At 38.0% G+C, this 13,012-nt stretch overlaps 1 protein-coding gene across 2 annotated transcripts in view; it reads left to right on the forward strand.

Annotated features, from left to right (window-relative positions):
* Positions 1-1,128: 1,128 nt before the first annotated feature.
* The window catches only part of LOC109100601 (nuclear factor 1 X-type), a 38,177-nt gene continuing 26,293 nt past the window's right edge, over positions 1,129-13,012 (forward strand). Inside the window, exons 1-2 of one of the 2 annotated variants that reach the window (XM_042762426.1) lie at positions 1,129-1,260; positions 7,670-7,753. In XM_042762426.1, the coding sequence (XP_042618360.1) occupies positions 1,258-1,260; positions 7,670-7,753 (87 nt within the window). In that variant the 5' untranslated portion in view covers positions 1,129-1,257. Of the gene's footprint in view, positions 1,261-7,669; positions 7,754-10,008; positions 10,177-13,012 lie in introns of those variants that run through there. The other variant, XM_042762418.1, reaches the window with a different exon arrangement.

The following is a 13,012-nucleotide window of genomic DNA, read 5'->3' on the forward strand; positions in this document are numbered from 1 at the left end:
TCTAACAGTTTAGTCATTACGCGCTATAACTATATTGTTGCGAAAAATTGCCTTCGCGTGAGGTGGTAACCATAGCAACAATTGATCGAGGGAGGCTGTCATTACCACGTTGCTATAGATGTACACTTCACAAATGTATCAAAATTCTACTTTTTTTTTAAACGTCTTAAAGATAGGGGACAGTTAGACAACTGCGCTAGGGGCGCCAAAAGACAATCTGGGTTGCGCTAGCCGAACCTCCTTATAAAAATACTGACAGAAAGTCTCTCTAAAATGTCGACCCCCCCGAAACTCGCTGAATAATTCGCGCACTGATCATCTTTAGGCTAGAGCAGGACTCTAGCTATTCCTGTAGCTACTTCCTGCACTTTTGGTCGTGTTCTATTTGAGTTCTTTTTTAACCCGTCTATCCCTGTGTGTACAGTCTGGCTCAGTGTTCAGTAGCTAATCCGCGCCGTCCATGATTTTCCCACAGCCCTACTAATGCCCCAAAGCCGCAGCTGCCACACGCTGCCAGTTGCTACACTGATCAATAATTTAGCAGCTCGACGCCTCACCGACCCGCTACCCCCGTGCAGCCTAGGGTCGACTGAGGCGACGACCGATATTTACTCACGCGGAGCGGACGTTTATTCTCCCGTGCTTTAAATGCAGCCTCAGTAAGCTTTAGCCAACAGGCATAAGATCCTTTCGGTGAGTCTACGGATTAGACTGTCTCAATGTGCGCTGCGCGTATTGGTGACTGCAACGGCATTTGAGGACGCCTCTCGCGTTCATCTGTCCGGGAACAGCGGGGGTCCCGTTATGGTGCGGGAGATGCAGTCAAGACAAACAGGAACTGACTTCAGGACATAAAGACGAAGAAAATCACTCACGGTCACGCAGAACGTCTTCGCACGAGCGGTTCTGCGTACACCGGCGCTCGCGGAGAATTTCAACCGAGCTTGTGAACTCCCCGTTCGGTGCCGCCAGTGAGGCTCCATCGTGACAGCAGGAGAATATATATTTTAAACGGAACGGTTCACAGTATACGAGCAGTGCCCAGGGACGGCGATAATCCATCGTTCCGTAAAGTGCCAGAGAAAGCTTTTCTTTTACAGACGGGACAAACTCTGGGACTTGTTGAGTTCTCTTTTCGCTTCCGGTATCACCGAAGAAACCGACTGGTGCACCCGCTCCCTCTCCTCTTTTTTGGACGCTGAAGGTTTAAAGAAAAATGGGTCTTTGAGGAGAGCTGGCAAATTCCCCTCAACTACAATGGTACGTGCTGTGAGAATCAATATCTTTCCCACTGTTTGCAGAAATCGAAGCCAACAGATTTCAAACGTCGAAGCGGAGCTTTTTAGAAATTTAAAAAAAGCGCAATCTGATATCTCGTCGCTCAAAGATGAAATTCTTCCATAAAACATGCGGTTAATAGCTTTTATAATAATCTTGTTGTGTAGTTGTATGGAAAGTACCGTGAAATACCAAGAACACTTAATTTTGTTTTTCTATGTCTAGCAGGAAAATTATAGCTATTAATAATAATAATGTAATATTAATAATAATGGTGAATATGATTCCTCGAAATACAAATACAAAATAGCATTACATTTAGATAGTCTCATTTAAATGTAACAGGTAATTTATTTTTTTGCATGTCATGAGTCTTGATTGTAATGTTTTTTAGGGTAATTTTAGGTTGTACTTCAATGTTAATATTTATTCAGGTGGCGTTATGTCTACAAAAACAACATCTAAACTGAAGTAGTCAGGGAAGGTGTAAAGCCACATGCCCAGTATATTAAATGAAATTGATATTAAACAGATAGAGATGTATAAGACCAACTATCTGTAGTAGAATGGATTATTTATTTATTTTTATATGATGTATTTTGCAAGATCTTATAGTAGGGGTTTTTGAGGGTACTTTTTATTAGAGTTTGTATTTAGCATGCAGCCCAATATTGTGATGCACTGCTTGAAATATAAGTAATTTCAAAGATATAATATATTAAATATATATATAATACTATCGTTGTAATGTGATGTAAACGGGTAGCACATGTTGGCATTTCTGAATTTGAGATTTTCAGTCACAGATTTTCAGCACAACAGGCAGTTTTCAAACAGCCGGATCTTAAAACGAGCTTCATTATTCACGCTGCATTATTCAGAGCCATTTGTGTTCTATATAATCAAGTTATATGAAAATAATACTTGTGATTTATTTCTTTAAATCTACAGCGTAAGACTTTAGCTTCTACTCACACCTGTGTGTGTTCAAAGGAGCAACGTTATTTCCAGTTATTTGTTAGTTTAGGACTTGCATGCTCTAGTAATTTTGTCTGAATAAATATTTGCACAGCAAGCACATCAGGCTGTGTTTAGATTGGGAATTTTAAGTCAGATCTTAAATGCAAGATTGACAGGCCTTTGCAGGCTGAAGGGGCTGGATCTGAATATGAAACGCCACATTTGCCTGCAGCAGGGTATTTTTTCATCATGATTAATCTTTCCAAAGTGATGAACATCCTCTTCAGCCAAGCACACCTGTGAGATCTACTTAATAAAAGAAATGCAAACTAATTCTCCACGAGCGAGGTCAAGCACTCAAGTCAGATTAAAGTGTCTGGACGGTGTGAAGTCATAGTACATCGAACTCGGTCAAATTAGCTGTTTAAATGCATTTCACAAGCCTGTTTGAAATCCCATTGGCCGAACTCTCAGACTTAGTTATGGAGACTCAGCTCAGGCTGTGAATTCCAGAACCGTCTTTTCTAGATTGACTGGTTGTCACAATGCCAGGGTTGCCATGGATGCAGTGCCCTGTGGTGATTGGTGGACGGCTGCATGAACTTGTTTCTGGGTGTAAACTTCTTATGGGAGGACTTTTTGTGTTTGTGGCATCTGTGTTGGCACATGAGATGCCGTAATGCAAAGCCACCTACTTGCTTTTATTCAGCCCATTAACAGTGATGAACATGTGCAGACGAACACCGCAACACCACTGCACACCTGCACACACAAATGCTCATGCGTATGCACTTATAAACTCCTAGTGAATGCATGCATTTATAGATACACCTGGAGCACATGTAGAGGCCCTTACAAGCACGTTACGGAGAAGACAAGCTGTGAAAGTGGAGATCAGAGGTGCCGGGTGCAAACTGGGTTTGGCGTGAGCCAGACAACTCATGTCAAAACCCCAAACAGAGCTTTAATAATTAATAGCGTCTTGTTCATTCCAGATTCTCTCTATCAGTCTGTCTCTCCATCTCTCTTTTTCTCCTTCTGCTATTGCCTCTGAGATGCTTGTGTGAAAAATCACATTTTTCCAACAGTTCTCCCTGATGTGCTACTGGCAGACACACAGAGAAAGGACGCTTCATCCTTTTATAGCACTCGTTCTCTCATTCCTCTTTTCTCCTCTTTTTTTACTCTCTCTGTCTCTCTTTGATGCAGTTGCCACAGAGGACAGGTTTATATACGGGCTGATTTGGCTCGGTATTGTCAGCTAGTAAATCATAACGATAAAAAACAATGGTGCTAATAGTGATTGCTGTGTCATTTGGAGACAAACAAAAGACAAAAAAAAAGGGGTGAAAAAAGGGAAAATCAGTGGGACCTGTGCTGATTGTTCTCGGGCCAGCTGGTTTTTGAATGTGTGGAGGACGGCCAGGTGTGTGTGTGTGAGTGAGTGAGTGAGTGAGTGAGTGGGAATGTTCTGGGTAAAGTTAGCAGATACATATGTAGACTCTGTGTTGTGTGGAGGTATTTGTTGGATGAATTGATGTGTTTGTTTGTTGTTTTTGTTTTTTTATTTTTTTTTTTTATTATTTTTTTTGGTTTTTTTTTGATGGTTTTCGAATTTTCAAAAATTGTTGGTGCGTAATTTCGTTTTTTTGGGGAACAATGTGCTGTTACTTTTCTAAGAGGTTCTAAAAGACCTTAATACGGGTTGAAAATAAATTATAAACTTGTGGGGCCCAGGCTATACACCCTAAAAACTAATTCAGGAAACCTGTTACTTATAAATGCATGGTTACAAGTTGAAAATTGTTATATTGATTTAATTAAACCTTGGAAGTTGCAAATATTTTGATGAGTTCTGTTGACACAATGTTGATCATTACATTACATTACAGCTTAATATTGTGTCATTCAAACCCTCTTTTTGAAACTTTTTTTTAAATAAATTGTAGTAACATAATGAAATTGTTTTGATAACTTTTAAATCTGTCAGTGGAAATTGTTTTAATAATTTAGAATATTTTTTGATTTAATTTTTTATCAATTTTTATTTTTTTTTATTGTAAACACACAAACACAACATATATTGCCAGTTATCAAGTCACTCTAACTCAGTGTAGTTTGTTTAATGAACACACACATACACACACACACACATAAATATATATATATATATATATTTTTTAGAAATGTATGTGAGCCATTTGCAGTAAAAAGCTTAAATGGTTAGTTCACCCAAAAATTAAAATTCTGTCATCATTAACCAATTCTCACGTCATTCCAAACATGTTGGACTTCTTTTCTTCTGTGGGACACAAAAGAGGATATATTTTAGGGGGAAAAAAGCCTTTTTGTTCTATACAATGAAAGTCTATGAGGTCTAATGTTGTTTACAAGTTTGAAATATCATGAGATTGAGTAAATTGATCAAATTCAAATTTTTAGGTGACCACCCAGAATACCCTAGAAACTGCATAGCAATGCATTTACCAGTTTAACATGGACAGTCACCACACAAATTTCCTCTAATCATCTAGTTTAAAAGCAAAGTGTGTGATTTTCAGTCTGTTTTTCCAACCAAATTTGGCTAAACCAATGACATGAGTTTGGGTCCGAGACCACCAGTTTGTCCGAATAATAGTCAAAGAGGGTTTGAAAGTGGTTTGAAACAGTCATTAATTTTGCAGTTCTGTTTGGCGCTGAAATTACACACTTCACTCTTAAACTCCAGACCACAAAAGTGTGTGTCTGTGTGTGTGTGTGTGTGTGTGTGTGTGTGTGAGAGAGAGAGAAACTTCATATTTCAGGAATTTAACCACTTAAGCATTCCACTAAACCACAAACGTATTGCCATATGCCTCCAACCCATATACACCGCTCTCTCTCGGCCTCTTTTCCCCATAAGGACCTATGGAGAAACCCCCTCATTTGATTCCGTTATTCCCACCAATTAAACATTTTAAACAAAGAGCTCTATTTATCGGTGAGAGCGAGGAAACTTGTCGTAATTAACACATTTACATACATCTCCATTGACTCCAATTAGGTCAGAGGCTCCCAGAGCCGCTTTGAAATGTCCCTCTTTTCTCTGTGCGCTTCGCCTCTAAAATGTTAATTAAGAAGAGGCTTGAGATTCTGGCTGAGGGCTGGCCATATGGACCCTGCATATGCTCCATATGCATACAGCCCATATATAATTAATAGCTCACTACAGAAAAATAGGAGCTTTTTGGAGACGAAGATCGAGGCTGAAGGTTCTTCCTTTTGAAATAAGGATAATAGCGAAATTCAGAGTTCCTCCAGGCGCCAACGTAGACTTCTGTTCTCCATCTGTGGACAAGACAAATGAACGGATGATCTCAGCACGGTGAAATACGGTCGAGTTGAGTTTGTTCAGCTGGATTGTGCAGCCTGGCCTCGCTTACGGCTTTGATTTGCTGGTTTATCTTAGGGGTTGAGAATCAAGTCAATTAAATTAAGAGAAATCGAATGAGTCAGTGGAAGGTTTTCCATTTTCTGCTTCGGTTCAGAGCGATGGGAGCCATCGGAAAGAGCGTATGGTGAAATCTGGTTAGCTTATTTCCTGGAACATGAGAGTAATCAATACCCTGAAACTAAACAAAAGTAAACACTTGAGTCAATCAATACCTATAATCCACATAAAGAAATCCAACCGAGAGCGTTCAGAGTTTGTCAGGGATTTTGACATTTGTGGAAGTGCTTAAACCTTCCACTTGCGTCACTTTTTGCTAGATGTTTGGGCTTTTGGTTAATGTTCTTTAAGTGACAGTCAGGTTTTTTTTTTTTTTTTTTTTTTTTTTTTTAAAGAACTGGAGAGCTTCACAACACATCAGTGAAGGGCTCACCTGCTTACTGCTATTTGCTGCCCCATAAAATGCTCCTTCACACAGCTTTCACTCTTGAGCTCTTCTGTTTTCAACAAGTTTCTCAGAACAGCCAGAGCTGTGAACTTGCCTCTGAGTAACGTGTGCTTTTTAATTGTTCTCTTTAACTATCAAAATGCATGTTTATGTTCTAATAAAGCCAATCAGCAATTGTTCCGTGCTTGAATGAGATTTTAGCGTGCTGTAGCAAAGACCCTATAAAAGTGAGGGAAAATTGGGAAAGCTAACGTTTCATTGGGTGGATATGAATAGGTTTTGTTATTCACCACTGCCCGAGCCTAGTGCCAATGCCTGGGACTTATTAAGAGCAAACTGTGTGTGCACGTATGTGCTGGAGTGGATGTTGATATGTATTTATGCACACAAATGTGTATTTGTGGTTAAAGTTTATTGTTCATATTTGAACTTTATTAGTGTGTATGTGGATGGTTGTTGAATGTGGTCCTGGTTGGCTCTCTAGATACCTGCAGTGGATTATGAAATTCTGAGTTTTACTTTTTCAAAAGGTTTCTTGCGCTTTTCTCTTCTTTTTATTGGAGATGTAGGTGTGCACCGCTCTTACATCTTCTTGCATTTACACTCTTAAAAATAAAGGTGCTTCAAAATGTTCTTCAAGCGATGCCATAGAAGAACCATCTTTGGATCCACAAAAAAACATTCAGTCAAAGGTTCTTTAAAGAATCATCTGAATCTGAAGATTAAAGATCCTTTTGTGAAACGTAAAGGTTCTTCAGATGTTAAAGGTTCTTTATGGAACCATTAAGACAATAAGGTTCTTCTATGGCATCGTGAAGCACCTTCTTTTTAAGGCAGTAAATCGTGAAGCATCTTTATTTTTTGTAAGAGATACAGCACAAACATGTAAAAGATACACACGCACACATATATACCAGTACTCTTTCTGATAATTATAGAAGTGACTCAAAAAATAACAATCTTACTTAATGCATTTTGTTGATTGACTCAGAGAGTGGTTGGATGTTAATATGGATATTAATTTATATATTTAAAAAAGTTTTACATACTTTGAGTTTGTTTTGATGCTATGTTGTTTATGCTTTTATTAAGTGTATAGCAATTTCAGAAGTGAAGATGTTTTTTTTCAGTGCATACACTGCATAATGATTTTTCAAAGTTGTAAATAAAGATTATTGGAGTACATTTTACAAGAAAATACTATTTTTTACATTGATTCAATAGATTATTTGCCATTTGTTTATAATAATTTGTTAAATTTACTAGTGATTTCTACACAAAATCCTACACAATTTTTTTTTCACTGTATATGTTGCAAAGTTGCCTTTTGCCACTGATCTAGAGTCAGTGTATGCTTCTCTCTAGTAATTAAGATCACATCTAATCAAATGGAACACGGAGATTCAAAAAGAGTTAGAGACCATGTGATTGACTGAGGTATGTTCCACTGAAAATCTTATGTTTCCAGCTTTGTGGTGGTCAGATTGATCTGTCAAGAGGTTATTCTTTGTTTGACCCTCTGACTAAATTTTCTGTTTTGTGTTTGATTACAGGCCACAGAATCGTATTTGGTGCATGAAGGTTCCCATCGAGCCCCGGGCATCTCGGAGTGTTTCCTAGTGCCTGAATCCTACAGGGTACAAGCCATTTTCCTGTTTCTTTCTATGTTATTGTTGTTCGTATTATTTGTTTCTTTATTTTTCTGAGTGTAACATGATGAACTGAACTTTGATTTCTTTCTCATGGTTGATGTTAATCTGCTTTCAGGCCAAACTGAGTTGGACTTCAGATTGAGATAAAATGAGTTGGAATCGGTTAAGCAAACTATCAAACTCTGATGGAGCAGAGATATAATCTATAATGCTTTTGATTCATTTTCTCTTTCATATCCTGTGTAGAGAGAACGGTGTGTACATGTGCATCATAAATCTCATCGCCCGTTTATAATCTCGTATGCTGCGTTTATATGATAAAATGGTGGTTAGCATTGAGAGGAATGCAGAGTTTATGTGGAGAAGCAGCTGCAGGAATTATCTTCATAAAATATCATCAGGATTATTTAACTGCCAGCCACAAGGGAATGGTTAAAAGCAAAGTGTGTGTGTTTGTGTTGGTTTGAAACCACACACACAAACTATATCGCTGGCATATGGTTCTCTTATGTGAGTTTTAATGAAAGTCTTAGCTGCTGCAACCGCAACTCGACCGTGGGTCTGCTTAACAAAGAACTGGGTGTGTGTGTGCGTGTGCATGCATGTATGCATTTGTATGTGTGTGAAAGTATGCGTGCGCTGAAAGCAGAATTGTTTTATATGCACCTCATACTATTTTGTAGAGTAATGGCTGCGAGATCTGTGTGCGTGAAGCACGAAGATTGTGGTTTTGGATTTGTGCCTTTCAATGTGGTAATGCCAACATGTGTGCCCTTTTTCTGACCTCGCACTTAACTCTTAATGTCAGTGTTTTTCTTCATGTTGTTGTTGTATATCAGCTGTTTTGCAGATGCATTTTATCACAAGCAACATACTGTTTTGTTGAGTTTGTCCTCCAATAGTGATCAGTCAGTATCATGGAAAATCATAGGTTCATGGGTTTTCAGTTGGGGAAAGTTACTTTGAAAAGTAATGCATTACAATATTGCATTACTGCATAAAAAGTAAATAACTGTGTTACTTGGTTACTTTTTATGAAATTTTTTTTTTCTTTTGCATAAACATATGTATAGGTTGGTTCAACAACATAAATATTTTTTCCCTTAATAAAACCAGTTAATTTAGATATTCCTTTTTTTTTTAATATACAGTACAACAGCATTCAGTTTCTTGCAAATTATATAAAAAAAAAATTTTTTACTCATGTGTCAAAAGTCAACCGTTTTTAAATCCGTTTTTTAACTTGTAGTGGTAATTTCTAAAGCGGCTGGTAACCTGTTTTTCCCTAGATGTTGATTAAGCTTTGTGCTGGATTAATCCTGTAGTCCTGGATTAAATTGTGCCATAATTGGTAAGTGCCCTTTGTGGTGTTGGCTCAAGTAGTCTATGAGAAAGCAGCCTTAATAAAAGAGCAGGCTAATCTGCCCCTTAAAGTTTGACAGCAGTGGCACAGCAGAGTTTCACGGCTGGAGAAGGTGCAAGATAAGCATAGTTGAGCATGCTGCTAGGCAGCCTGGGCGCTGTGGTTTGCCACAAAACAGATGTGGGTTTAGGAGACCACCCTGCAATACTGTGATGCAGGACTGGGGCCATAGATGAGTCATAGAATAAGAGAGAGGGGGAGAGAGGGGTTACTTACCTTTCATTAACTGATCGAAATACAGAATGCATGGGGAAAAAAAGTATTGCAAAGCGGAGGGGGGTTTTGAAAAGGCAGCTGACACAAAGAATGCAGTCAATCCTGCTGCCATTGATCAACCTTTGCATATTTGTTTAGAATTGCACTCATTCCCATGGCTTAATGACTTTAGTTTAATTTTAAGTTTGTTATTTATAATATTATAGTCATTAATGACTGATATTTGTATTGCACTTTTATGACAATGCAAATTTTTCACCATATTTACTTAAAATTACATAGGAAAAAATATTTGAAACATTATAACATGTAAGCTTACAGTAGTAAATGATAGTATTGCATGATTTGGAAACTAGTGTGCTGTTATGGTAATGCTAAATCTGACTATTTCCCAAAAACCGTGGCCTTGAATGACATGGGTGCATTTTATATAGACTACCCAAGTTTTGTGTATTTAAACTTTTCTGTCACTGAATGCACTGCAAGATTATAGAGTATGAGTGTATAGAATGAGATTTTTTATAAATTTGTTTTATTGGTTGAGGGGGAGGGTGAGGGGGGGAGAAAAGTTTTTTTTTCCTTCCTAAAGTTTGAGCTTTCACTTTCTGCCTTCGAGGCGGGGTTAGCGGCGAGAGCAGCATGGAGTAGGCGCAAGAGGGACGGCGAGCAATTGCAATGCAGCAACGCGGCGAACTTCCACTCAACTTCAAAACGCGATTCATTTCCCGCCTCTGAGATAACTATGTACTCTCCGTACTGCCTGACACAGGTAAAATGCTTTCATTTAATTAATCACCCGTGGCTGTGTGTCCGGATGCTGCATTATAGAAGCGTTGCCTTGTCTTGTCTTCTCTGTTGCTGCTTAATAAATGCATCGCAAGTTGTGCGTTGCACTTTTTAGAACATTCTTTTCGGCCGCGCGTTTATTTCCAGCTTCCAGCTCGCGCGCGGTATCGTTTCGGAACTCTTCTCGTGCATTTCATTGCACATGGGATCGAAGAGAAAATGGCGCTTCTCCCAAATCTATTTTATATAAAAGGAGATGGCTTTGACCGGAGAGAAAGCGCGACTGGCATAGTAAACGGCTCGGATTTTCGATGTCAAACTATAAAACGTTCTGGTCTGATTTCTTGAAGCTGTTTTCCCAAGCTGTGATGTTTCAGGAGATGGCCCCGACGGTGTGTCCAACAGCTGCCGTGCATGAACGTCTCTGCGCTCGAGCTCAGAGGCATGAAGGCACATTGATCTACCTGTCCTGATTGAGAAATGTTTCCAAAATACGTTAGCCTAAATGTGCATTTCAGGGATATGTTTTGTTCTCCTGTAATAGTTTAGTATGCTTATTTTATTGTATATAAATGCACTGAGGAGATTATGTTAAAACGCGTTTACTTCTAATGTGCAGACTGCGGGAAAGAAATGCCTTTTTGACGTTATGCAATTGGCTATTTTATGCATATACAACGCATGACATGCTATTTAAAAAATCTCTAATTTGTCTAGTTCAACATATTAATAATTTAATAACCATTTTTTCATAATCTTAGGCAGGATGGAAGCTTTATTATGTGAAGCGCTGATACACACGCTGGCCTATTATAGGCTATTTCTATGCATAAAGATCTTGTTGTTTGTACAACACATAACATAACACAGTATTTAAAAAAGTACTTTCAGGATACAATTAAATTATTCCTTTAACAAAAGTTTCATGACAATAGGCTGTAGCCTAATAGGCCGGTGTTCAATAGGAGCAATTGACGGCTGACTTCATTTACGGTCACCAATCTTTGAAAAACACTATTCTCTTAAACTGTCTCTATACTTGGCAAGAAGTCAGAGTTTTGCAGTTACAAAATATTTTACTAAACTTTCTTAGGTCACAAAAACGCGTTCTTTGATTAGCCCTACGTGTTTGTCTTATTGTAAAGCTAGTCTTAACTCGCTTTAATTGTTGGCCTCAGATATAGGCTATAATGCTTAAAAATATTAAGCAGTTGTTTAATGTATTCGTAGTCTTATATTTTAACACAAATGTCCGTTTTGGAAATTATAGCCTACTCTGTCCCTGACGGCCTACACTTGAAGCCTTTTTTGCACAAGCAGTATTATTTTTGAAGAAGCATTTGTGTTCCTCAAAGATGCGTGTATTTGAATAAATAATTCAAAAGTAAATTGAAAATGTATTTGCAGTCGTGTGCCATATGCGCGCAGGGGCTTGTTTGTGCTTCAGTCGAGCCTCTGCGGCTGTAATCTCGTCCATCTCGGAGAGTCTCTCCAGCCCAGTTTGGCCCGGGTTTGTGGCAGTCGCTCTTTCTGGCTGTTAAATATTCCTGTAGCAGACAGGTCTTTAAAATAACCTTCCTTTAGGCTAAGACATAAGCAATTGAATTCTCAATAGCTAATGTCCTACAGGCGTACCTAAACTTATTCTATCTTGTTCTATTAATTAATTAATTTTTTCAATTTCTTCATTTTTAAAGGATTTTGGTCTTGGCTTCAATTTCTTGGCCTCAAATAGGCCTTTCTCCTTTTCCCCACACGGCAGACTGGGTCACGCCAAACTGTCGCTGAATCCAAGACGTCTGTGTCTAAAATAAATCTCCTTTTCTCTCATTTTGCATAGGCTACGGCTCTTGTTTTGTGGCGAATAATTGTTTCCTTGCTAACTAAGTTTTTGTTTTTAAAGCAGATACAAACTGGTCTCTTTTTTTTTCAATGTAACATATAGGCCTGAACGGCACGCCGTTTGTAAAGTGACTGCAACCGGTATGGCTATTATTGTAATTTTTTAAAGAGGTACGTGTGTTAATAAAAAATAAGCCTGTGTGCGTTTTTTATTTAATAATGCTAAAGAAAATTCAAAGTGTATTTGCAGTCCTGTGCCAGGGCTGCTCAGAGCGCGGCCTAGTCAGCGCACTCGTTCAATATATAAGTCTATAGCTAAAATGAATAGGCTATATTCCTCTTTTACTGTATTTATACTAGTTTAAAGCTGTGTACTGTAGGTTTGTTTTTCATTAAAGGTTTTGTTTTTTACTCCGTACTTCTGCAGCCGTCAATTCAACATTTTGAATATTTCAGTATTTGCTTTGCAGTATGCAGTCGGCGAAAAGGGCAATTGGTGGAGATCCAGTTAACAGTGAAGAGTAAACAGATCAGTGGCAAATAATGTCCAAGATAAAAGGTATACATGTTTTATAAATGTAGTTTAAATACATGGCAATTTCTTGAAATGTCTTTTTTTATGTCGGTATAACCATTTTGAAATCGTTTTAAATTAAATATTTTAACCAAGGTATAACAAAACAAAACAAACAAATAAAAAATATATAGCCTGCACAATATGCTACAAATGCAAATATATAAAGGTAACTCTGCTTGACCTGAACTGTTGCCCATTCATCAAAAGGTCAAATTATGGGATTTTTCTAGATATGTCCTCTCTGTTTTATGGCTTTGTTGTCAGTTGACAAAAATGTGTACCTACACCACTGACTCTGATTTGGCAGACAGCAGTGTTTATATTCATTTTAAACATTTTTTTTTTTTCGTTTTTATTCTCAGAAAAGAAATCAAAATGACTTTCTGAAACATATTCATCA

This window comes from Cyprinus carpio, chromosome A1, assembly GCF_018340385.1.
Source record: "Cyprinus carpio isolate SPL01 chromosome A1, ASM1834038v1, whole genome shotgun sequence".
Lineage (NCBI taxonomy): Eukaryota > Metazoa > Chordata > Actinopteri > Cypriniformes > Cyprinidae > Cyprinus > Cyprinus carpio.